Source organism: Eschrichtius robustus, chromosome 3 (genome assembly GCF_028021215.1).
Source record: "Eschrichtius robustus isolate mEscRob2 chromosome 3, mEscRob2.pri, whole genome shotgun sequence".
Lineage (NCBI taxonomy): Eukaryota > Metazoa > Chordata > Mammalia > Artiodactyla > Eschrichtiidae > Eschrichtius > Eschrichtius robustus.
The window spans coordinates 82495391-82519121 of NC_090826.1; the positions used below are offsets into that span (position 1 = coordinate 82495391).

Here is a 23731-nt window from a genome sequence, read left to right on the forward strand (position 1 = left end):
TGGGTGGAGGACCATAGAGAGCTTTGAGCTGAATAACGTCTATTAGATATCATCAAAAGCTTTTTCCTCCGGACGATGCAAACCCAGGCACACGGGGTTCTGCTTTGCCCGCATCCCACTCCCGAGCCTAGGCTTCGTTCCTCTTCCTTTCAACCTCAATTCGGGCTCCTGAAGGTTAGCAAAGAGTTCTTTTAACGAAATCCAGCGTCCTTTGTCTCCAAACTTAGCTAGGAAAGGATTCCGAGGCCTCAGCTGGCTGGGAGAAGGTAGTGGCGGCGATCCACCCTCGCCGGGCCACCCACCCCAACCCGAGTCTGGCGCCGAAACCCCGGCGCGTGCTTGGGGCTCCCCGGTACCGCGAGGCGCGCGCTCGCCCGGCCACTGTCCCTGGTAAACGGCGGGATGCCAGGACGCGTGCCGGGACAGCGGCAGGCGGAAGCCGCTGGCGGAGAGGACGGGCGGTTCCCCCCAGCACGGGTGGGGGAAGGGCGGCAGCCACACCCGGAAGTCGGTCTGGAAGGGAGGGGGGAACATGTGGGGGCGAGGCTTCCGGTAGCGTAAAGGGTATCGGGAGAGGCTTCCAGCAAACCTTCTCTGGCCTCTGGAGGGACGGACCACCGTTTCCGCGGCTTTGGCTTCTACGATCTGCGTTCGGGCTAAACGGCCACAGCGGCGCCACTGCCGCTCCCCTTGCGCCTGGTTCTGACCGTATTTGTTCCCCGGAGGCCGCCCCGGTTACAGCAGCGGCCGCGGCCGACATGTTGTGAGGCGGCGGCGCGGGTGTCTCAAGGATGGTTTGGCTGAGGCGGCAGCAGCGGCTGCTGGCGGCGGCGGCATTGGCAGCGGGGGCTCCGGCTCTGTAGAGCCCAGCCCGCTGGGTGTCCGCCCTGTACCGCGGCCAGACCAGTGCCCCTGGACCTTGCCTCTGCTCCGGCGCCTTTGGGGAAGGGTTAGGCGACAGCGCACGCCCCTCAGAGGAGACACGAAGGGGGTTCTCCAGTGCTCAGATTTCCGGACCACCTAGCCTTCCCCTCTCCGACCTGGGCAGTGCTGTCCCCAGAATCCTCAGCCCCCCCCTTCCCCCAAATTTGCTCCCAGCCTCGCCCTGAATCTTTCACACACGTGGGTGTTCCACGCCCTCTCGAGCCAACCCCTCGCCCCTTAATTTTCTGCACCCTCTTCTCAGAGCGCCCCCCGGATTGCTCTCCGAGGGCAGCCTTTTGAAAAATCTTCGTGGAGCAGTGGACCAGAACTGGGGAGTTTTCAAAAGTCGGGGCGCGAGAGATAGGAAGGTACGATGGCTTCCTCATCTGGGAACGATGATGATCTCACTATACCCAGAGCTGCTATCAATAAGATGATCAAAGAGACTCTCCCCAATGTCCGGGTGGCCAACGATGCCCGGGAGCTGGTGGTGAACTGCTGCACTGAATTCATTCACCTTATTTCTTCTGAAGCCAATGAGATTTGCAATAAATCGGAAAAGAAGACCATCTCGCCAGAGCACGTCATACAAGGTAAGTGGTATGTGTGGGATTTTGTTTCAAAGAGGGGCCGGGGACAGAGTGCTAATCGCGTGACCCGTTCATGTCAAAAGCCTTCAGTCCTGTCCCCTGGTTAGTACTGATAACTTAAAAAGCTGCGCGGGCATAGAGGCAGCCGGTACCTTAAAATCCCTGTGTAATATTCTCGTGGTCCTTTTCAAACAGCGAATGCAGGTAAGGGTTGCAAACGATTAGGTCAGCTAACATCCCCCCAAATAAGGTAGTAGCAGCGATCTCAATTTACAGCCAGGTAAGCCCAAGCAACAAGAATTTTGCCTGCCTGAAGTGGAACCTAGACGTGACAACTGAGAAAGTGCCTGCCTAAAGTGGAACCTAGATCATGACAACTGAGAGAGGAACCCAGAAGTTCTGCCTTGGAGAATTAGAATTAAGACCGGAAGTTCAAGCATGAGTGCCACCCGACCTTTTCACCAGTGTAGAGGAAAAGATGAATTTTCAGAACACAAGTAAAAATATTCTCAACGTGCATGTTCAACGTTGTAAAGTTTATTAGTGTTGGATAGAGAGAGTATATTTTCTCCTTTAAAAATGGTTTCATGGTCCTAACGTTCATCAACAAGTTGCCAAAGCACTCCAGTTCTATTCTGTAAGAAAAGGGGCAGTGTTCTTTAATCTTCCTTCCCCTCCTTCCTTCCTTTCTTCCTTTTTTTCTGTAGCTTGCTTTGTTCCATGAGATAGACTTTTACAGCTTGGGTTGAAAGATTGTGAAAGATGTTTTTCATGGAATATTTCCCACTTGTTTCCTGCTGTCATCCCCATTTAGATGTAAACACTTAAGCTTTTATTGAACAGCAGTTCTGAAAGTTAAAAGTTTCTTCTCTCATCTTGGAAAGGATTTAGTTCTGTTAATAGGGATTTGGGGGACCATATTCTGATGGTTTGTTTCAGGGGTGGGGAGACATTTACTAGTCATAATGTTTTGGGAAGCACTTTCTGTGACTTGTACATATACTCTTATGAAAAGGTTGCATTCTATTTGAGGTGATAACTTGCTTTTTATAATAACCCAATTAAAATTCTAACAATTTCTTGATTGCTTTCGAAGTCAGAAAAAAAATCATGGTTAATTTAATTTTGGTAGGCAGGCGGTTGTCTACCATTTTATTTTTAAAATTTAACTTTTTAAAAGGTGACTTCCCTGTTATTCTGAAGTAGAGGACACATCTGCTCATATTCACCATATGCAGTATTTTATGGTCAATATTGACAAAAGGATTAAATGATTCATTTTTGATCCTTAATGATGTGTAGGAGGTAGATTTAAAACATACTCTGCCATTTCCATTTCAGTACATAAGGAGAAAAAAAATCCCTAGGAAAAAGTATATTTGATTTTAAAGCTAGTGTTTTCTTCTACTTGTTTGGTGTACTCTGGCAAGTAAAATGAAAGCCAAGTTGTCTCTGTTTCCTCTTGTGTTTTTATTTTTACATTGTATGTGCAGTTGTTGTCACAAGTCTTTCATAAGATTATCCAACACAAATAGCTGTAATTTCCTTTTACAACTCATAAAAGAGAAAAAGGATCTTTTATCAACATTGTCTTTCTAATGAAAATTGCAAAAGATTTCAAAAGGATCTGCCTAAACATTTGTTTACACCACAGAAGTGGGGATCATTCCAAAAATCTAAAAACACACTACAATCTGTCTTCTTGGGTAGAGTTTATTCTTTTCTAGGATATATTTAGATTTCTGATTGACATGATGGAAGAAAAGTGCAGCTGTAGTGAACAGTATGCTAAACAGCTCGACTTTGGAATATGCTAAATTCAGTTTAACATATGAGTCAAAAACTTCCAGTGAAAGCATTTTCCATGTGTACTGAGAATGATTTATTAATTAAAAAAAAATCATGCATTAACCTGCTACAGCCTTATAAATTTACCTTTTTTTTTTTTTCTTTTTAACATTACCTTTGTTAAGTGGATAAGGACCTACATTTTAGCCCCAAATTCTCCCCAGTTAGGGGAATAGATTTTATACATTTTTAATCTCATATTGATATCATATTGCTTAATCATTTAAAGAAACTTTTGTCCTGAGTGATTAAAATTTTTTAAAAGAAATCCTTAAGGTGTGTATTTTTCTAGGTGTTTAAAGTGTGTGTTTATAGACTAACTCTAGAAAGCTGGGTATGACATTTTTTATGCTGTTCTGTCAGTGTTGATTATTTAAGAATGTAAGATATAGCCAAGTGGAATAATGTACGTTTTAAAGTGGTTTGATTTTCACATGTTAAAGTTTGGATTTTTTTAGTAATAAGTTTAATGAACTAAACTTTGCTTCAGAACATTTCACTTGTTCACTTGCCACTTTGCTTTACCTTGTCAGGGCATATTAAGCATTTGAGGCAGTTCTGTAAAATGCATGCAGAAGTTAAAATAATTTTATTGCCAGTAAATCTGAAATTATATAACCTAGTTAAAATTTTAAAAAATTATCTAAATATTTTGCTTATTTTTAGTTTAAGAACACGGACTTTGATTGAAGATCACATACACACAGCAGAGGGAGTTCTAAGCTTATAAGGTGTTCCTTTTATTTTGTTGCTGGGTTTCTGTGAACACATATCTTTAAATGAGTACTAACATGTTCTGTTGCATTATGGAAAGAATTGACATTGAGAGTTAGGAGCTGCAGGTTCTGTACTGGAAAGTCTGGCCTTAGGCAAGTCTGTTAACTAAGGTTTTCCCATTTATGTATAAATAATACTTAATGGTTTCAGGTATAATTAGCAATTACTGAGAATCTGTTAGGATTGATAAACTTACATGAAATATGCTACAATAAATAATAATTTAAAAACTTTATAGTGATACTGATTGAAACATAAAGCTGAAAGTCTGTTATGTTTAACCTTACATCATGATGCCATTTGTAAAGCCAAAGCGTAAATAAGAATATTTTAAGTATACTATTTTATTTCTGCATTTTAAATCTCTTGCTACATTTTTTTTTCCTCATGTTTTTGAGAATAGTAACTGAAAGTAGTGAAAGTTTGAAAAAGTCTCTGAGGATTCACTTCTTCAGCAGTTATGTTGCTCCAAGCTGTATGTTGAAGGACTTTTTTAAAAAAAATTATAATCCCTCTCACACTGGTACTTTGGTAAAATACAAAAAAAAATGGATCACTAGAAAAACAAAATGAAATTTTTTTTAAAAAAATATTTATTTATTTACTTATTTATTTTTGGTTGTGTTGGGTCTTCGTTTCTGTGCGAGGGCTTTCTCTAGTTGCGGCAAGCGGGGGCCACTCTTCATTGCGGTGCGCGGGCCTCTCACTATCGCGGCCTTTCTTGTTGCAGAGCACAGGCTCCAGACGCGCAGGCTCAGTAGTTGTGGCTCACGAGCCTAGTTGCTCCGCGGCATGTGGGATCTTCCCAGACCAGGGCTCGAACCCGTGTTCCCTGCATTGGCAGGCAGACTCTCAACCACTGCGCCACCAGGGAAGCCCAAAATGAAATTTTTTGATATGCATTCAATAGAAATAAAATTACCTTGTCAAATTGCTATGAAGTTTCTTTTTTTTTCCCCAGCTTTTTGAAATATAATTGACATATAGCATTGTGTAAGTTTAAGGTTTACAATGTAATGATTTGATGTGTGTATATATTATGAAATAATTACCACAATAAAATTAGTTAACACAGCCGGCACTTCACATAGTTACAGTTTTGCTGTGAAGGTTCTTAAAATGCTTACTTTGAATTTCCGTACTTAACTCATTGCAGACCCTTACAGGCATTTCTGGCACAAGTCCATGGACCACACTTTGAGAATCTTGCTCTAAAGCCTAAACCACCGTCTGTTTTGGAAAGTGGATGTGGAGTAGTTTTGAAATCAGAGGATCTGAGTGATTGCAGAGAAGTTGTAATAATAGTAAGAATGATATTGTATTGCCTAAATAATCATCCATACTGAAATTTTTTTCTGAAGGGACATGTAATTTACATTGCACAATTTATCACCTAATCAGGTGCTTTTGAAGTTAGGATTTTACTGTTTTCTTTAAAACTGATATGTCTTTTGTTTTTGTTTTCCTTCTGCCACCCAGCAGTTACTTTTGAATACTACTGTGTACTTGGCACTGTACTAGATACTGCTAAGGATATAAAGATGAATGATATTTGATTCTTGCTCTGCCATCCGTCTCTCATTGTTGTCCCAGATTCCCAGGAGTGGTGATACCATAGAGGGCATGATTCTTAAGGGTCTTTGTCAGGCCAGTAAGCCAAGAAGTCACTTTGGCCTACATCCTCTTAATGTATTTTAAGTTAACTACATCACCTCCATACCTCCATCACCTAACATACAAACAAAAGGAAATAAATTAGAGAATGCTATTTTTTATATTTTAGTTTTTTTAAATGAAAAGCATGCATTATGCATTTGAAGTATAAAGTAATTCACACAAATTCATGTCATAACAAAACTTTTGAGGAGTACGTCATTTTTGGTAAAATATAAGATACGACTGTATTAAAATTGTTGTTGGTTGGACATTTTTACCTTTTTTTTTTTTAAGTAGTTGTCTTAATATCTGTCTTTCAAATCGAAAAAAGCATGCTAAATGTTTTTTTTTTTTTCCTTAATATGCCATGCACTTTTCTGGGTACAGTTTTAAGATAGATGGCAGAGGGTAGCAGACAGGCTTCTGAAAAATAAGTGATATGTGTTTTATCCACAAATTTTAAAATATATATATATTATTATTTATTTTATTTATTTTTTTGGCTCTTACTCTGAGATCCTTAGAGTGAGGGCCATCAATAGTCCATAAAATCCCTTTGTACAAATTAGAAAAAGGCACTCCTTCCATGTGTTAATTTTGTATCCTGCAACTTTACTGAATTCATTGATTTGCTCTAGTAGTTTTCTGGTGGCATCTTTAGGATTTTCTATGTATAGTATCCTGTCATCTGCAAAAAGTGACAGTTTTACTTCTTCTTTTCCAATTTGGATTCCTTTTATTTCTTTTTCTTCTCTGATTGCCATGGCTAGGGCTTCCAAAACTATGTTGAATAATAGTGATGAGTGTGGACACCCTTGTCTTGTTCCTGATCTTAGAGGAAATGCTTTCAGTTTTTCACCATTGAGAATGATGTTTGCTGTGGGTTTGTCGTATATGGCCTTTACTATGTTGAGGTAGGTTCCCTCTATGCCCACTTTCTGGAGAGTTTTTATCATAAATGGCTGTTGAGACACTCCTTCCTTAAAAACCTTTACTACCATCTGCCAGAAAAAGTGCTATAATAAGCATACAAATCTATGATGTTTACAGTATGAATGGCTCTCCTCAGATATGCTGCTGTTGTGCACTGAACCACCTGCACAACTGTTAACTGATGGCCCTGCTTAGGAGCCATTTTCCTTATCCTTTAAGATTCTCCTTTATGTAAAATGGGGATATTATTACTACATGATAACAGATGATGTAAAATATCCCCGTTTAGAAAATGCTGTATCCAGTTACTCATATCCGTTAGCCAAAATGTGTTTAAAATTAAGATTAAAGTCAATGCAGTTTTGATATTAAATTTATGGCTGCTCCTGTTGAACCATTTTATTGAGAGTGCAGTGTTTGTACTCAGCATTGAGAGTATAGCTCTTTCAATAATATTAAATATTAACCTTGGATTTACTTGCAGTTTTTTTTTTTTTTGAAAACAATGTTCTCAACCTTAGATGTTTTTAAAAGTGAGTTTTTTGTTTTTGTTTTTAATTTTTAACCCAAGCCCTCCATGGTTTAAGGTAGATTGGATTGAAGTTTTTAATGTCTAGTAATTCATGACATTTTGAAGAGTTGTCTCTCAAGTGTATTGATTTGTTAATTTTGTAAATTTAATATACTTGTTCATCTTGAATTTAATGGTGTGATAATGCATAGCTATACGTTTATTTAGGCCCTGTATACTTACTAGCATACTCTTAAGTGTAAGAGAAAAGATAAAGATGAATGAAAAAAGTCCCCACGCCTGCCAGTCTGTGACCTCGCGGCGCCGCCTCCGCAGGTCTGCTGCGATGCCCGTCGCGGGGGAGGACATCATGAGGCTCCTGTGCTCCGTCTCCGAGGAGAGGAAAATGCGGGCGGCCGTCAAGCACTCCGGGAGGGGCGGCCTGGTCACAGGGGCCGTGGCCTTCGTTGGTGGTTTGGTGGGCGGGCCACCAGGACTAGCCGTTGCGGGGGGGGCGTCGGGGGTTTGTTAGGCGCTTGGATGACAAGTGGACAGTTTAAGCCAGGTCCTCAGATCATAATGGAGCTGCCACCTGCCGAGCAGCAGAAGCTCTTTAACGAAGCCACTGCCATCGTCAGGCGCCTGGAACGGACGGACGCCGTGCAGCTGACTATGCTGGTCGTGGGCAGTGAGGCCCTGCAGCAGCAGCTGCTGGCGACGCTGGCCAACTACGTCCCCAAGGAGCTCCGGGCGGAAGTGCAGTGCGACGACTAGGCCTCTGCTCCGGGAAGCGGGGTCCATTTAGATGATTCCCCCCGACTCATGGAAGGTGACTGGGGAGCTGCAGGAAGCCCCACATCATCAGAATATTACCCTAAGCTGTAGCGAAGTCTCCTGCTGGAGAGGCTGGGGCTGTGCTATATCATGTTCTGGAAATTATTTGAGAAGATTGCCGTGTTTTGTGGCTGTGTGCACCTGTGTGCCCTGACAACCCTTCAACTGGGAAGCTGGTGAACAGTAAAGCCGTGACTGCTGCCACGTAGCGGCAGTTTTCTGAATCTACTCTCGCTCACACAGGAGCTGGAAGGTCTTCACGTTCAGCCTCCTCATCTCATCACGAGAAGATGATGCCTGTCCAGGCAGCCCTTGCCCGACCAGCCCTCCCTTGGGACCTTGGGGCTGTCCCCTGCTGGAGTCATGTTTACCTCTTGAATGCCCCTTCCCCACCCAGTGACTTCTGAGTGGCCTCAGGGAGGGGGCAGTCGGCCTGCTGAGTGAAGCCACAAACGTCAGTGGCACCCAGCCCCTCCCCCAGTAGCTGCCCGACTGGGCTCTCGCCCTCCCAGGGGCTTGCTTTCCCCATCTGAAAAGTCATAGTAGTTCTTGAGTGATTTTTTTTTTTTATAAATAAATTTTTTTTAAATTAATTAATTTATTTTTGCTGTGTTGGGTCTTCGTTTCTGTGCGAGGGCTCTCTCTAGTTGCGGTGAGCGCGGGCCACTCTTCATCGCGGTGCGCGGGCCTCTCACTGTCGCGGCCTCTCGTGTTGCGGAGCACAGGCTCCAGACGCGAAGGCTCAGTAGTTGTGGCTCACGGGCCCAGTTGCTCCGCGCCACCAGGGAAGCCCTTGAGTGATGTTTTTTAAATTAAATATTTTCAGTAAAATTATTGCTCTTTCTGAAGTGGTAGAATTATAAACTATCTCTAAGAAATGTGTCCACCCTAAATTTCCCCTAATACTGTTTTTGCTTTGCTTTCAGAACCACAACTTGACTAAGTGTCATCAAACTACAGTAAATGTTTTCTGAACAACAACAACAAAAAGATGAATAAAAAAAATAAAAGATGAATAATATGTCCAAGTTAGTTAAGGGACTCTTACACGTTAGACACTGTGTTGTTAAATGCCTTAGGTTAATCACTTGTTGATTCCCACAATCCTTAAAGTATTAAAAATATAATAGTGAATACTTAATTTTGCTCCTTCTGTGGGCCAGCCTCTGTTCTTAGCTCTTTGTTTATATTCATTTATTCTTCACAGCAACCTGATCTGATGAGATGTAGGTACTGTTATTCTTGTTTTAGAGGAACAGAGGTGAAGGAACTTACCCTGACTCACACAGCTAATATGAGGCAGAGCTGGGAGTCAGTCCCTGTGGGGCTGCATGCTTAACCACTATAGTGCTTCTGGTTGTAGGAAGATATTATGAAATAGATGCTGTTTTCATTTTAGAGATGGGAAATTGAAGCTTAGAGATATTAAGCAACATATCCAAGGTTATACAAATACAGTGACAACCAAGTTCCAAATTCTAAGTCTATCTTATTTCAAAAGGGGGAGATTACTTCTGTCTAGGAAGATCAGGCAAGCTTAATTTGAAGATATAGTTTGATCCAGGCCTTGAATGAATTACTGTCAGCACGAATGTGGGAAACTGGTGCCTGTTGGGAAACATTGAGCAGTCAGGTTTAGCAAAGTATGCAGGGATTTAATGGCAGAAATAAAGCTGGAAAGGTAAGTGGGGCTAGATCCTGGAGAACCTTGTTGTAGGACTAAGGAAATAAGACTTTTCTTTAGAATAAGAAAATAAGACTTTTCTTTAGAATGTGGTGGGACACCTTAAATCATTTACTGATTTCTTCTGGTACTATCTCCAGCCAGTATTATTGAAAATGCACTACTATGCTTGTGCCTTTAAAAAAGAGAAAAGACGGACTTCCCTGGTGGCACAGTGGTTAAGAATCTACCTGCCAATGCAGGGGACACACGTCCAAGCCCTGGTCCTGAAAGATCCCACATGCTGCGGAGCAACTAAGCCGGTGCGCCACAACTACTGAGCCTGCACTCTAGAGCCCATGAGCCACAACTACTGAAGCCTGCGCGCCCAGAACCCGTGCTCTGCAACAAGAGAAGCCACCGCAATGAGAAGCCCGCACACCGCAATGAAGAGTAGCCCCTGCTTGGGGCTTCCCTGGTGGCACAGTGGTTAAGAATCCGCCTGCCAATGCAGGGCACACGGGTTCAAGCCCTGGTCCGGGAAGGTCCCACGTGCCGTGGAGCAACTAAGCCCGTGCGCCACAACTACTGAGCCTGAGTGCCACAACTACTGAAGCTTGCGTGCCTAGAGCCTGTGCTCTGCAACAAGAGAAGCCACCCAATGAGAAGCCTGCACACCGCAACGAAGAGTAACCCCCGCTCGCCGCAACTAGAGAAAAGCCCACACGCAGCAACAAAAACCCAACGCAGCCAAAAAAAAAAAAAAAAGAGTAGCCCCTGCTCTCTGCAACTAGAGAAAGCCCGCGCGCAGCAACGAAGACCCAATGCAGCCAAAAATAAATAAATTTATTTAAAAAAAAAAAAGAGAGAAAAGATAAAACTTTGGCTTCTAGCATTGACACTTAAAAAATAATGTCTGTCAATTCAAGTAAAAAATTCAGGCTGCCTAATTTTCACTTAATTTCCTACTATACTCCAGACTCCTTGAGGCCAGGGATTAGGTGGTGGTTAATTTGGTAGACAGAACTCAGAATAAGAATAATGTCTTATTGAAATTTGGGGGGACAAGGAGAGGGTCTGTAAGTTAATTAAAATTAAAGGAATAGCAGTCTGCTTTTTGGCATCACATTATTTCTAAAGACGGTTGATGAAAACAGCTTAATATATGAAATAAGTAAAGTTGTAAGTCATTCAAAATGCCTTAAAAACCACAGCTTATATGGGAATGTAGATTTTAAAGGTATATTTGGTATTCTTGAAGAGCAAATTTTTAAAGTTGGAACTTAGGGCATCTTTACTGAGGGAGTCTGGCTCATCATAGTTGTTGAAAGACTGTAAGAACTGATGAACTAACTTAAGTTCATTTACTGTGTTTTTCACCACCTATATTTCATCATTGGCTCAGAAGGCAAAATATGATTTTGGGGCCTTAGCATTTAGAAAACTATATGATTTTAAATACCGTGAGCCAAAAGGAAATTTTATGCTTTGTCTTTCTGGATTACAGAAGGCCTTTTTTTCTTACAAATTTTTCTTCTAAATGTGAAAAAATAAAGGGAGAGAATTTTTTGTTAATGTTTCTTCTATCCTTATAGTCTTCCTTTATCCCAGTTTTTCTGCCATGTCATTTAAAATATTTTTATAGTGTTTCCTGTTAAGTTTTATTTTCAAGGGAAACTTTGGTTGAATATAAATGCTGAATTTCATAAGCTCTTTCCACCAGTGTTTCTTAAACTTGGCAGTTTGAGTGTCTTTGCTAAAAATACTAGTTTCCTGTTGGTATATTAGACAAAAGAACTTATCTATTCTTTCATCTTATCCTGCTGAAAGTTAGAGCATGTGTTACCAGCCTACTTTTTCTAAGCCAAATGGTACAAAATATGTTTTATTAACAAATATATTCCAAATATTTGCTTTTTTTGTATTCTTTGAGAAAGTGATGACTTAATGGTTGATTTACTATGGGTGGTATAGGAAAAATGTTTTCTTACTAAAACCACATGTTCTTACATTGGACTTTTTTTTTCCTCCAGGAAATGCTTTGGTTTTTAAAAAATTAGAAAAGGAAAAGTGAAGGCCAGTGCCTTGAAATGTTCCTTAAGTTTTAACTAATTTGCCATCTAATATTAAGAAAGTTTGATAAAATATTTTGTCTTAGCCATACCAATGATTGTTATGCAGCTATAAAATAGGTAAAATTATTAGAAAGCAACAACCTTCCCCTCCAACCCCCAGCCCAAAACCCTCACCAAACTTAATGTTCCATAGGTGAGAGAAAAAGTTGTGTTTTACCACTTTTTCATGTTTTCATATTTTCATTTCCCCAGCACTAGAAAGTTTAGGCTTTGGCTCTTATATCAGTGAAGTAAAAGAAGTCTTACAAGAATGCAAGACAGTAGCATTAAAAAGAAGAAAGGCCAGTTCTCGTTTGGAAAACCTTGGCATTCCTGAAGAAGAGTTATTGAGACAGCAACAGGAATTATTTGCAAAAGTAAGTAACACGTTTTAAATTATTTTCATCTGAATCTGACCCTTTTTGCTAACAAATCATACTGGTTTCTAAAATCATTTCCTTAGTCAACATACGTACCCCCAAATTTTTCTTTCTCTGGCTGATTGATCATAGAGTCTGATGTTAGGTCTGGCTAGTTTTTTACTTTATATAAAAGCAAATATTTGCAGCAGCCTGTTTTCTGAGGAGAACAACTCCAAATAACTACTGAGATTTTATTTTGATGTTTTTTCAGGCAGAATGGCCATTTAAAAGCATGAAAAGTATACCTAAACATTCTTAAGATTTAAAATGATAGACTGGTGAGAAAATATTGTATCACATTTTTAGATGAATGGCATATAAGAAAAATCTGATTAACATCTACTTTGTAGTGAAATTAGGTCTTTAATACACCTTTAAAACATTCTAATCTTAAAAACTTTGAAGGGCCAGTGGAGCAGAGAAAGGGAGAAAACTTTTCTCCTTTCTTGCTTGTCACAGTTCTAATGTCCAGTCTGTGAAGGATTAGCAACAAGTACTAATATCCCTTTATTTTTTAAGAAAGGAGGGGACCACAGGGAGCTGGGACTGAATGGAATTTGTGGCTAGCCTCTTAGAATTTCCCCAGTGTTATCTCTGTACCATCTTCTGGGCCTGCCTTGGCCCATCCTTAGAATCCTGGGTACCTTCTTCATTCCCTTCCAGTTCCCCTTGGTGGCAAAATAGAAGCAAGCTCTGTAATACATTTCGGAGCCATCCTCTGTGGAAGATCATATTTTCCAAAGATGACTGCTATAGTATATGTCACCCCTCGTGTTCTCCCCATGGTTCACTGTGCCTTGGTGTTATAGCAGAGGCAACAAAGGCTGGCAACATTTATTACCTAATAAAAAAAAATACCTAGGGATGAGGATAAGGGGATGCAGAAGCCCACACAGCACAGCTTCCACATGGAGTGAACAGACACTACAACCAGTATGCACGCATACCCCATGCTGATGGCAAAGACCAACACAAAAAAGCTTTCCATCAGTCCTTTCCACTCAGGCATGGGATGCAACGCCTAGAATACCTACAGGTATGTAGGGCAAGAACAAGAGGAAGAAATTGAGAGAGAAAAATTGGCGTTTCCTTCTTCTCTACCAGGTTCCTTGAAGCTGGGGAGAAGACAGTTACAGAGTACAGTGATTCTTGAATGTGACTGAATATTTACTCCACATAAGACCGAGAGCTTAATAACCTGATTATTAAGAATGCAAATCACTGTTCAAGGCAAAATTTATCAGCTGGGGCTGAGGTACCTTAATGGCATTTTTACCTTCTCTTCTCTGTACCTCCTCCCCACCTACCCTGCAAAGGCAGGGGCAAGGAATTATGAACTTGAAAATTTATGATAACAGCTTAAAAAATAATCCATTCCATTTTTGGGTACTACTAAAATGCTCAGATTGCTCAAGCAAACTGTCTATATGTAAATACTTTTTTGAAATAAAGCATTTGACTGACTTTCCAGTGGGAAGATCTTGAAAGTTAGACCTAAATCGTTGGGCCAGAGGTGGTTCTATGGCAAAAAGGATGTAAAATATGGAGTGTTTCAGTTCCATAGAGATACTTATTTCATCATGGGAATAGAGCTGTGTGGTCATTTATAAATGTCTGTCCCTACCATTAGTCTATAAGCTCCCTGAGGGCAGAACCCATTATTAATTGTATCTCTAGCACCCACCTAACATGGTAACTAGCACAGGGGGAGTATTCAATAACTATTTGTTGAATGGATGACTGAGTTGGGTTGGTAAGTCAAGGAAGCACAGAACTCTAGGGGTAGGAGAGACTTTTGAAAATCATTTACTTCAACCTTGATCTTCCAAATTACAATTCTGAGGTTCGAGGGGGTTAAAGAACCTATTCACCATTATTAAAAAAAAAAGAGGGGAGAAGGTGATGTTGTTTTTTCCCTACAAAGTTCTGGCTTCTCATTTGAAATTGAAAGACAGGTTTGGTTTGAATAGAAGAGGTAAGAATTGCTACCAGTTACTGTAATTACCATTAGAACTGGGAAATACCATTTTAGGTCATCTCTTCCAGATTAGTACCATAACTGATCTCTTTGCAGTCATAACAACCAGTTTGGTTTATATTTAAAAGCATTTGAATTTTAAGTGTTACCAAGCACTAGACAGCAGGTACCATTTAAACTAATAAGGAAGATAAAAGCTTACCAACATTTGAGTTCTAAACATGTGTTAATCATGTTGCCAAGTAATTTACCAGTATTATTTCATTTAATCCTCAAAACAACCTATGAAATAGGTGCTAAAGTGGAAAAGCCTTTGAGGCAGGCATGAGCACATGCAAACAGTGTTATAATCCATATGAATATGAGGTACCAAATGAGGAGTGATAATTTTTTTTAAAAGCTAATGGCAGACTTCCCTGGTGGTTCAGTGGTTAAGAATCTGCCTGCCAAAGCAGGGGACATGGGTTCGAGCCGTGGTCCAGGAAGATCCCACATGCTGCGGAGCAACTAAGCCCGTGCACCACAACTACTGAGCCTGCACTCTAGAGTCCAAAAGCCACAACTACTGAGCCCATGTGCCACAGCTGCTGAAGCCCGTGTGCGTAGAGCCTGTGCTCTGCAACAAGAGAAGCCACCGCAATGAGAAGCCCACGCCCTGCAATGAAGAGTAGCCCCTGCTCTCTGCAACTAGAGAAAGCCCGTGTACAGAAACGAAGACCCAACACAGCCATAAATAAATAAATAAATTTATTAAAAAAAAAAAAAAAAGAGGCATGCAATAGCATGATGTCTTAAAAAAAAAAAGCTAATGGCTATTATTTATTGAGTCTCTACTATTGCAGATCACCTACAGGGTGCCAAAGGAAATATTTGATAAAAGGAAAAAGATGCTCTGCTAAATACTTTATATACTTTGCAGAGTTCTTAATGAGTAATACAAATTTTACTATGCCCATTTACGCCTTAAGAAACAGACTCAGAGATAGAGAAGCTTGCATGAGATCAGATCATTTGTTCTACAGATATTTATTAAAGTCTTCACTATTTACCCGATATAGTGTTAGGTGCTAGGCTTCTAACAGTATAAAAAAGAGACATGGTTCCTATCATTATGAAGCTTAGTACTGGGAAGGATTGACTTAAACAAATGAAAGGGTAAGTACCTTTTGACTCGAAAACCTGTGCTCTTTCTACAATACTGTGCTAATATTCTAGCCACCATTTTGTTTGCTTAAATTTATTTTGGAACTTTTAAGTGAAATGAACATGCTTTATCATTTCTAGGGCAAAAAGATGAATGAAAAATAACTGACTGACTGCCATATCTGTCTTCAGCTCTCTACCATTGTCATCTGTTTTGTTTTGTTTCTTTCCCCTTATCTCCCTTCTTTCTTGCCCTGACCTATAGGTGAAAATACCCTAGTATTTCTTTGCTATTGTGAGAAAAATCAGAAGAGAAGTAAAATTATAGCAGCCACTTAGTACTTTTCCTAGAGCATAAAGCACTTTAGTCTTAAATATAAAAGGAACTGATAAATTATTATAACATCTTTTTCATAACTTTCATTTCACTTAATCATTTAGACTTTATTTTACATGCCAACACAATAGCAGCCTCATTTGAAGCTATCTTTCACTGTTAGCAGCAAATATTTGAAAAGGAGGTAATCTCTAATATGTTGAGATTAAAGTTAGCTGTAAATTATAAATGAGTTATTTTAGTGTGTGGAAGTGGGAAACTTAAAACACAATGAAAATCTCCAGAAGAAGTGAATTAGGAAGTATATGCCTACTTACTTCTCTTTCACTCTTCCATTTTAGAAGGAAAATACTTGGGATGGATTGGGTGAGAAGCAAAAGGGGAAAAAAGAAAGCAGAATAAATACACTGAAATTTTTAATTTGTGGAAATGAATACAAATAATATTTACCAATCAACATTGATTTTAAAGACACTGGAATGCTTTTATGTTCAGAGAGAAAAGTATGGGTGCTGATTTGGGGTGATGATACCTAAAAGTCAGGTTAAATTTTTAGTGTAACCAGTACATGTCTTTGTAGATCATTGAGCAAACTACAAGGTAAAGCAACTTTGCGGTAAGACCTGTGTAGAGACTTGAAATTATTTGCATTATCTTTTCTGTGCCACAAAATTGTATCTATTTATAGTTGATTAGGCCACAGAGTAGGTATTATTAAGTTGATTAAATCGATATATTTGATTTGCCCTACCATTTTCAGGTATTTCCTGTGAAGCGTTCTTAGTCTATTTTGAACTCTGGGTATTCCTGCCATAAAAGTAAACATGCCTGTGTGTTATGGAAATATTTTCTATATTTCTTTATAAAAATGGGTAGAAGTAGTTACTAGAATACCTGGTCTTTAATTTCCTAAACAAACACAAAAAACGTTTTTGTTTTGTAGGGAAGGTGTAATATAGGTATATTAACAGCTGTATTATGAGGTTGACTAGTCTCATGAGGAATATATAAAGAGATCCCCAAGTACAGAGATATCACATTAGATTTTAATGATATAGGAGTGTGCCAGTTACTAAGCAATTATCTCAGCATGAAACCCTCCTTTCTATGTTCCGCTTTGAGACTGGGCCCAGTACTCTGCAAACCACGTTTCTGTTTTCTAGCTGACTTCCTTTAGACTGTGCTGCCAGTAGGGGGCTCTAGAGGAAGATTACAGGGCTGGGTGGAAGAAGGCACATGTTCCTTTCTTTTACCTTCAGTTGGCTTCAAGTTCCTTTGAGCAACCCACCAATGCTTCACCCTGGCTGCATCATTTTTTTCCTGTAGTGGGAACTGAATCTGGTTTGCAGTTTCTCTAATACAGAAGGAGCCTGAACATGCATCCCCTTCCTCAAGGATTTGGGTCTCAAACCTTGAGGCTCTCCTCTAAGCTCAGAGATGGTAGTAGTACCAGCCAATTTATGCCCCTTCTTCAGAAGTCTAAGTTTCATTTCCATGGGTTGCTCCTCTAAGCTTCCAAGTTTTAAAAATCCCAGCCTCTTCCCTTGTTTCCCCCAGTTTTAGGGTTGGTGGCTGCTTCCTGTAGTTGCCACCCACATATCTTAGTGTTCATTTCTTGCCTTTTCAGTTACCTAGTTACCACCTTTATACTTGGTTAATAGTCTTTTATATGACATTCTCTCTATTTCCCTAACTAGTGTAACTTCTGTCTCCTGATTAGACCCTGAATGATACTGGAAGGAATCAGGAACAAACTTAATGGAGAAACTAGTATTTCAGTTTGACTTGAAGGAAGAGTGGAATTTCAGTAGGTGAAAATCAGATTTCAAATAGAATGACTATCAGCATGAGTAAAGGTAGCAAAAATGGGAGGGTATGATGTGTATTTAGAAAACACTTTATGTTTATCTAGGGGTTTTTTTGGAGCACAAAACAAATGTTTTGAAAGAATATTAGAGAAATACATTGGGGCAGACAGTAATTTGGAGGGTCCTGAACTCTAGGCTGAGAAATTTGGACTTAATTGGTAACAATTAAATGATTTTTTAAAAAATTGCAGATTAAACAAATTAATTTAATTTAATTTATTTATTTATTTTTGGCTGCGTTGGGTCTTCGTTGCTGAGCACAGCTTTCTCTAGCTGCGGCAAGTGGGGGTTCCTCTTCGTTGCAGTACACGGGCTTCTCATTGCGGTGGCTTCTCTTGTTGCAGAGCATGGGCTCTAGGCGCCCGGGCTTCAGTAGTTGTGGCACGCGGGCTCAGTAGTTGTGGCTTGCATACTCTAGAGCGCAGGCTCAGTAGTTGTGGCACACGGGCTTAGTTGCTCCGAGGCATGTGGGATCTTCCAGGACCAGGGCTCGAATCCATGTCCCCTGCATTGGCAGGCGGATTCTTAACCACTGCACCACCAGGGAAGTCCCTAAATGATTTTTTTTTAAGTGTAGTAATTCTCCCCTAGGAATGTTTGGATAATACATTCATGACAGATTATTAAGAAAAGTTAAGAATGTACATGGTAAAATCTTAAGGTTATGCTGAGCCTCATTGTTTTCCCACAAAACATTCATCCAGTCAGAAACTACTGGGGGCCTGTATGTTGGGAATGCAACAATGAATATGGAAACATTTTCTATTCTCCACTCTAGTGGAGAAAAAAGATGTATACTCACGTAATTAGAGAACAAAATGGATAGGTATGGGAATGCATAGAGAATTACAGAATATGAAAAAGAGCAGAAAATGTGACCTAGAAGGACCAAGAAAAACTGAAAACTGATGTGTGTATTAAATGATGACTAGCAATTGGCCATTCACAAAGGAGGGTATGAGCCAGGCTTAAAGAATAATTCTGAGAAAAGACAGAAATGGAGAAACAACATTGTTTTGGTAAACTCTAATGGGAAATTATATGATCTTTTCAAAAACAGGTTCATTTTTCCCTTCTTGGTGTGGTTTTTCTGCTAATGGATGAAATTAAATTGGGAAGGAGCCTTAGCTCGTGCAGTAGGGCATGTAATGCATATGTATGCATCTTGGTTTCTCAAATCCTGTGGTGGTTTTTATAGAGGATATTTCAAATGAATGGATTTTAATTATCCCACTTAAATTCAGTACTGGATAGATAATTTTCACTAGTGTGTATGTGGGAAGGGTATGTTCTTCGTGTGTACCTACGTGTGTATTTACAGAGAGAGGGGAGAGGGACAGAGGAAGAAAGAGATGTATCTATAGAGTAGGGAACTGTAATAGAAACTTAAAAAAAATATCAAGGTAGCTAGTGCATTCACGTACAGTACTTTTCCCTAACAGAGGTATTGTACTAGCAAACTTTTAAGCCACAGAAATAATTTTTAGATTGCAAGTGTTTACGTCAAAATTATGAGTTAAGAGGACAGAAGAATCAAGTGAAACAAAAGAGAGAGAAACACAGGGAAAAGGAACCAAAGAGTGAATGTTGTGATTTTTCTTTAAACTTCTTTAGGTTCTTCAGTTGAACCATTATGTAGCATAAAAGGAAACTTTTATTGAAAATTTTTATGGAAAGTTTTGGAAACTCTCCTTAAGAGAATTGAGAAGAAGCAATCTCTAATTATATTTTCTTAGAGAGTTCATGTTGTCCTGATGTACAACAACTATATCGTGGTTGGAAAATATCCAAATTTGATAATGACTAAGTTCATGAAAGTGTGCATGTTATAGGTTTTTTAAAAAATTACTATTTTTTTTTAATGTTTTTTGTGTTTAGGCTAGACAGCAACAAGCAGAATTAGCCCAACAGGAATGGCTTCAAATGCAGCAAGCTGCCCAACAAGCACAGCTTGCTGCTGCTTCAGCAAGTGCATCCAACCAGGCAGGATCTTCTCAGGATGAAGAAGATGATGATGATATCTGAAATTCACCAGCTGAGTTTCTATTTCCTCTATAAATGTTTTTCCCTGCACAAGAAAACAGTGAAAGAAATGCTTATCTGTAATTTTGTATGCATCTTGGTGGACTTGCCATTGGTATTCTAGGAATGTCTGCCGTTAAGTTTCATCTATTGTGTGCTATTCATGTAAAAACTGTCTCTTCGAACTATTGAAAATTTAAGGCTCAGTATAATATCAATTTTGAATTTTTAATGATGTTTATGAAATTTTAGATAGCAGTGAGTCCTTTATTTGATCAATAAACAGTGTTACAGAAAACTTCAAGTTTATAAAAATACAGTGAAATTTATACAGAAGCTCTAAATCTTCATTTGCATTTCCTCTGCCCTTTTAACTAAACTAAAAATTGGGAATTTTAAATTACTGGGGGGGAGGTGCTATGTGATGCAGTAGATATTAGATCAGGCTGGTGAAAAAACAAAGAGTTCAGTTCTGTAGTATTTGGATTTTTTCTCTTTTAAAATGAGTATATATACAGGCACTACATATATATGCTCAGATAAATATACTTGTTTTAAAAAGTCTCAAACAAGACATTCAAAAACTAGGATGAGTATGTTCAGTAGTAGTTGTAAAATTTGGTAGGTTATGTTTTGATTTTGTTTTTGTTTTATGTAGAGGTAAAAACTAAAGTTTTATTATAGCATAATTCATCTTGAGCTACACTATTACATTTCAAAGACTGTCCCGTTTTGAGGACTGTCATGATTCATAGTATTTCACTCCAATGATTGTTAATAGTATTACTTGCTTAGTCCATCCATGTTTATTGGAACTTGTGAAACAATTGCTTAGGTTCCGTTGGTTTAACTAAGGTTCATGAATATTCAAACCTTTGCTGGGGGAAAGAAATGAAAGTTAATGAGCATGCTTGCTATAAGACGGATTTTTTTGTAATTTAACTTGTAGTCATAGTTTACTTATTGTTTGTTTTTAGCATTACTTTTACAATTTCTTGACTAGATGGCCTAGAGTGTCCAATGCTTCCTTTTGAAATGGCATCATTGTCTCCATAATAATTGAGCTTTAAAAAATGTTTGTTTTTGTTTTGTTTAAGAAAGTGTATCATAATTGATCAGCCCTATATGAAACATAGTTTCAACCTGCTCATTACAAGGGAAAAGCTTTAATTTGGTTCTAATAAATAAAGTATGGTAGTGATTTTTATAGGAATCCAGTGTGTTGAAGAACTGGCCTATTGTTTGTATTTTGAAAACAGAATGGAAAGCCACTTAGGATAGTATGAAGTAATCTAAATTCCTATGTCAGTTGCCAAATCATTTAAATTTGTATATTCACCAGGTCTAAAGATAGATTGCAGATGCCAGGATTCCAATTTTAATTGAAGAGCTAAATAAGTAAAGTTTACAAGTATTAGATTTCTTAATGATCATATTTCGCAGTTTTAGAAAAAGTGAAATATTGTCATACATTTATTAAATACACTTCTTCCATGCCACAACTAAGTGAATCTTGATTAATGTTTTGAGTTGAAGTTGGTATTGAATCCATGAAGTGCATTTGGACAAAATAGAAGGGATTGTTTTTTTAAAAGTTTAAGTACCAAAGGTAGTCTAGTCTAAGAAATAATAAGTTAATAAGTGTTGGCTTTTCTAACTTGTACTGTAACATCCTTATACTTTCTATTTTAAGTATATCTGTTTCTTATGTAAACAACTTAGATATTTTTCCATACTTTTTTTTTTGATGCAGAGTTCAGGTTAATTAATATTTTACTGCATCTGATAATGTATTATATGTTTGAATCCTAGTGACTTTTCATTTTGACATTCTTGTGATTTTCATATGCTGTATTCTTCAAGCAATAAAATCTGATGTGTTTTATAAATTGTTTTTATATTTAATGATCTGTATAGATTAATGGCATGAGATTTCTGTTATTACCATTTTTACTAGTTTCAAGAATCCTAGGCCCAAAAGACATTTTGATCATTTGGTATATAGTACTTGACTTTCTCCTCTGTTTGCTGTTATTTCAGAAAATGTGGTTTTACTTGTATTTTTGTAATTTACAGTCCTAGGGTGCAGGCATAACAGAGCTAATTAAGCAGTATTTTACTCTTATCTTATTTTTTAGCAGTTAACTATTACATTCTGTTGAGATTTTTTAAATCCTTTGGAGAGAGAAACAAAATCTTTACGGTTTTTGAGAAATAAAGTTATTGTTTAGTAAGTATTTTCCCCACCTCCTTGAATGTATGTCTTTTTCAGCAGATTATCAGATAAGTGTTGAAAAGGCATCAATTTTTAAATTTACATATACCATACATGTAAGTACATAAATAAGGGTTTTCACAAATTAAACATACTCATTTTGCCAGCCCTCAGATCAAGAAACAGAGTGTTATGAACACCCCAGAATCTCTCCTTTTGCCCCTGTCTCAGCACTATCTTCTTCTTCCTCCACAGAAGTAACTACTATTCTGACTTCTAAAATCAGTTTTGCCTGTCTTTTATTTTATGTAAATGCAGTCATACATAATACACTCTTTTTTTGCTCATCATTATATTTGTGAGTGATTGGTTTCCTGATGCCACTGTAACAAAATATCACAAACTTAGTGATTTAAAACAACACAAATGTATTCTCTTGCAGTCCTGAAGATCAGAAGTCCAAAATCAGTTTCATTAGGCCAAAGCTGAGGTTGGTTCCTGAATCTGGAAATTAATTGTGAGTGGAAAATCTGTTTCCTTGTCTTTTTTTCAGTTTCCAGTGTCTGCCTATAATCCTTGGCTTGTGGGCTCTTCCTCCATGTTCAAAGCTTCTGCTTTTATCATCACATCATCTTCTCTTGTTCTATAGTCAGATATTCCTCTACATCTACATTTAGGGCCCACCTGGATAATCCAGGATAATCCCCCATCTCAAGATCCTTAATTTAATCATACCCACAAGGTCTCTTTGGTCATATACGGTAACATTTACATGTTCCAGGGCTTCAATCCTGGATATCTTAGGAGGCTATTACTCAACCTACTAGAGTGAGATTCATTCATATTGTTGCATGTATTTGTAGTTCATTCATTCTCATTGCTGAATAGTATTTCATTATCTATTTTTATTATATACAAAATTTATCCATTCTACCATTGATGGGCATTTGAGTGGTTTCTAGTTCTGGGCTATTATGAATAATGCTGTGGAGAACATTCTTATACATGTCTTTTGGTGAGCGTATATATGCATTTCTGTTGAATATATACCTGGGAGTGGAGTTGTTGGGTCATGGGGTGTGCATATATTTGGTGTTCAGTATGTACTGTCAGTTTTCCAAAGTGTTTGTAAGAAGACACCATTTTAATGAGTACTATAATAATGAATTACTTTAATGGTCTAGTGGCCTGAGAATGTTAATGAATTTCTCGAAATTCTTAAATTATACCAAATGAGTTATACTTGCTACAGCAGGTCTGTTATTTAGTATGATAGCAAGAGGAAAATAAAGCAAAAGTATTTGTTCTTGTTATTGACACAGTAGTATTATGCATTCATTAGATTATGGCTCCTCAGAAGAAATGCAAGTTTTAGGTAATCATAAGCAGTATGTTGAGTTTAAAAATAGTATGTTGTCAGGCTTCCCTGGTGGTCCAGTGGTTAAGACTCCACGCTTCCAATGCAGGGGGCAGGTGTTCAATCCCTGGTCAGGGAACTAAGATCCCACATGCTGTGTGGTGCGGCCAAAAAATAAATAGATAAAACAAAGTAAAAATAGCATGTTGTAGAAAATCCATGACTTAACTTTTTAATTGAAGTAAAAATTTTTTTTGTTACAACTTTATTTGGTGACATAGATATTTCCTCTTATCCAAATGGCCACTGGGAAGAATTATCCAATCCAGATAGGATAGGCGCCTGCCTTCCACTGGCTTCATGTGGTTTTTTTTTTTTCCTTCTTCTCTGTCCCTAACACCTTGTCCCCCTCTATTTTTCACCTTGCCCCATGGCATAGAGTTTCATGGGTAGGATTGGCCAGGGTGAAGAGAATGGCAGCGTAAATGTAAATAGCCTCCTCTCACCTACCCCCACTAGTCACAAAAGCATCACCACTG

The 23731-nt window shown here is 38.7% G+C and overlaps 1 protein-coding gene and 1 pseudogene across 1 annotated transcript; both read left to right on the forward strand.

The window, feature by feature from the left end:
* The first annotated feature begins 544 nt into the window (after positions 1 to 544).
* DR1 (down-regulator of transcription 1) lies at positions 545 to 21370 on the forward strand. The gene is made up of 3 exons (XM_068540337.1): positions 545 to 1517; positions 12064 to 12227; positions 19477 to 21370. The coding sequence occupies exons 1-3, from the start codon at positions 1298 to 1300 to the stop codon at positions 19621 to 19623; spliced, it is 531 nt and encodes a 176-aa protein (XP_068396438.1). The 5' UTR covers positions 545 to 1297; the 3' UTR covers positions 19624 to 21370.
* Positions 7503 to 8145, forward strand: LOC137761162 (protein C19orf12 homolog pseudogene; annotated as a pseudogene).
* Positions 21371 to 23731: the final 2361 nt, after the last annotated feature.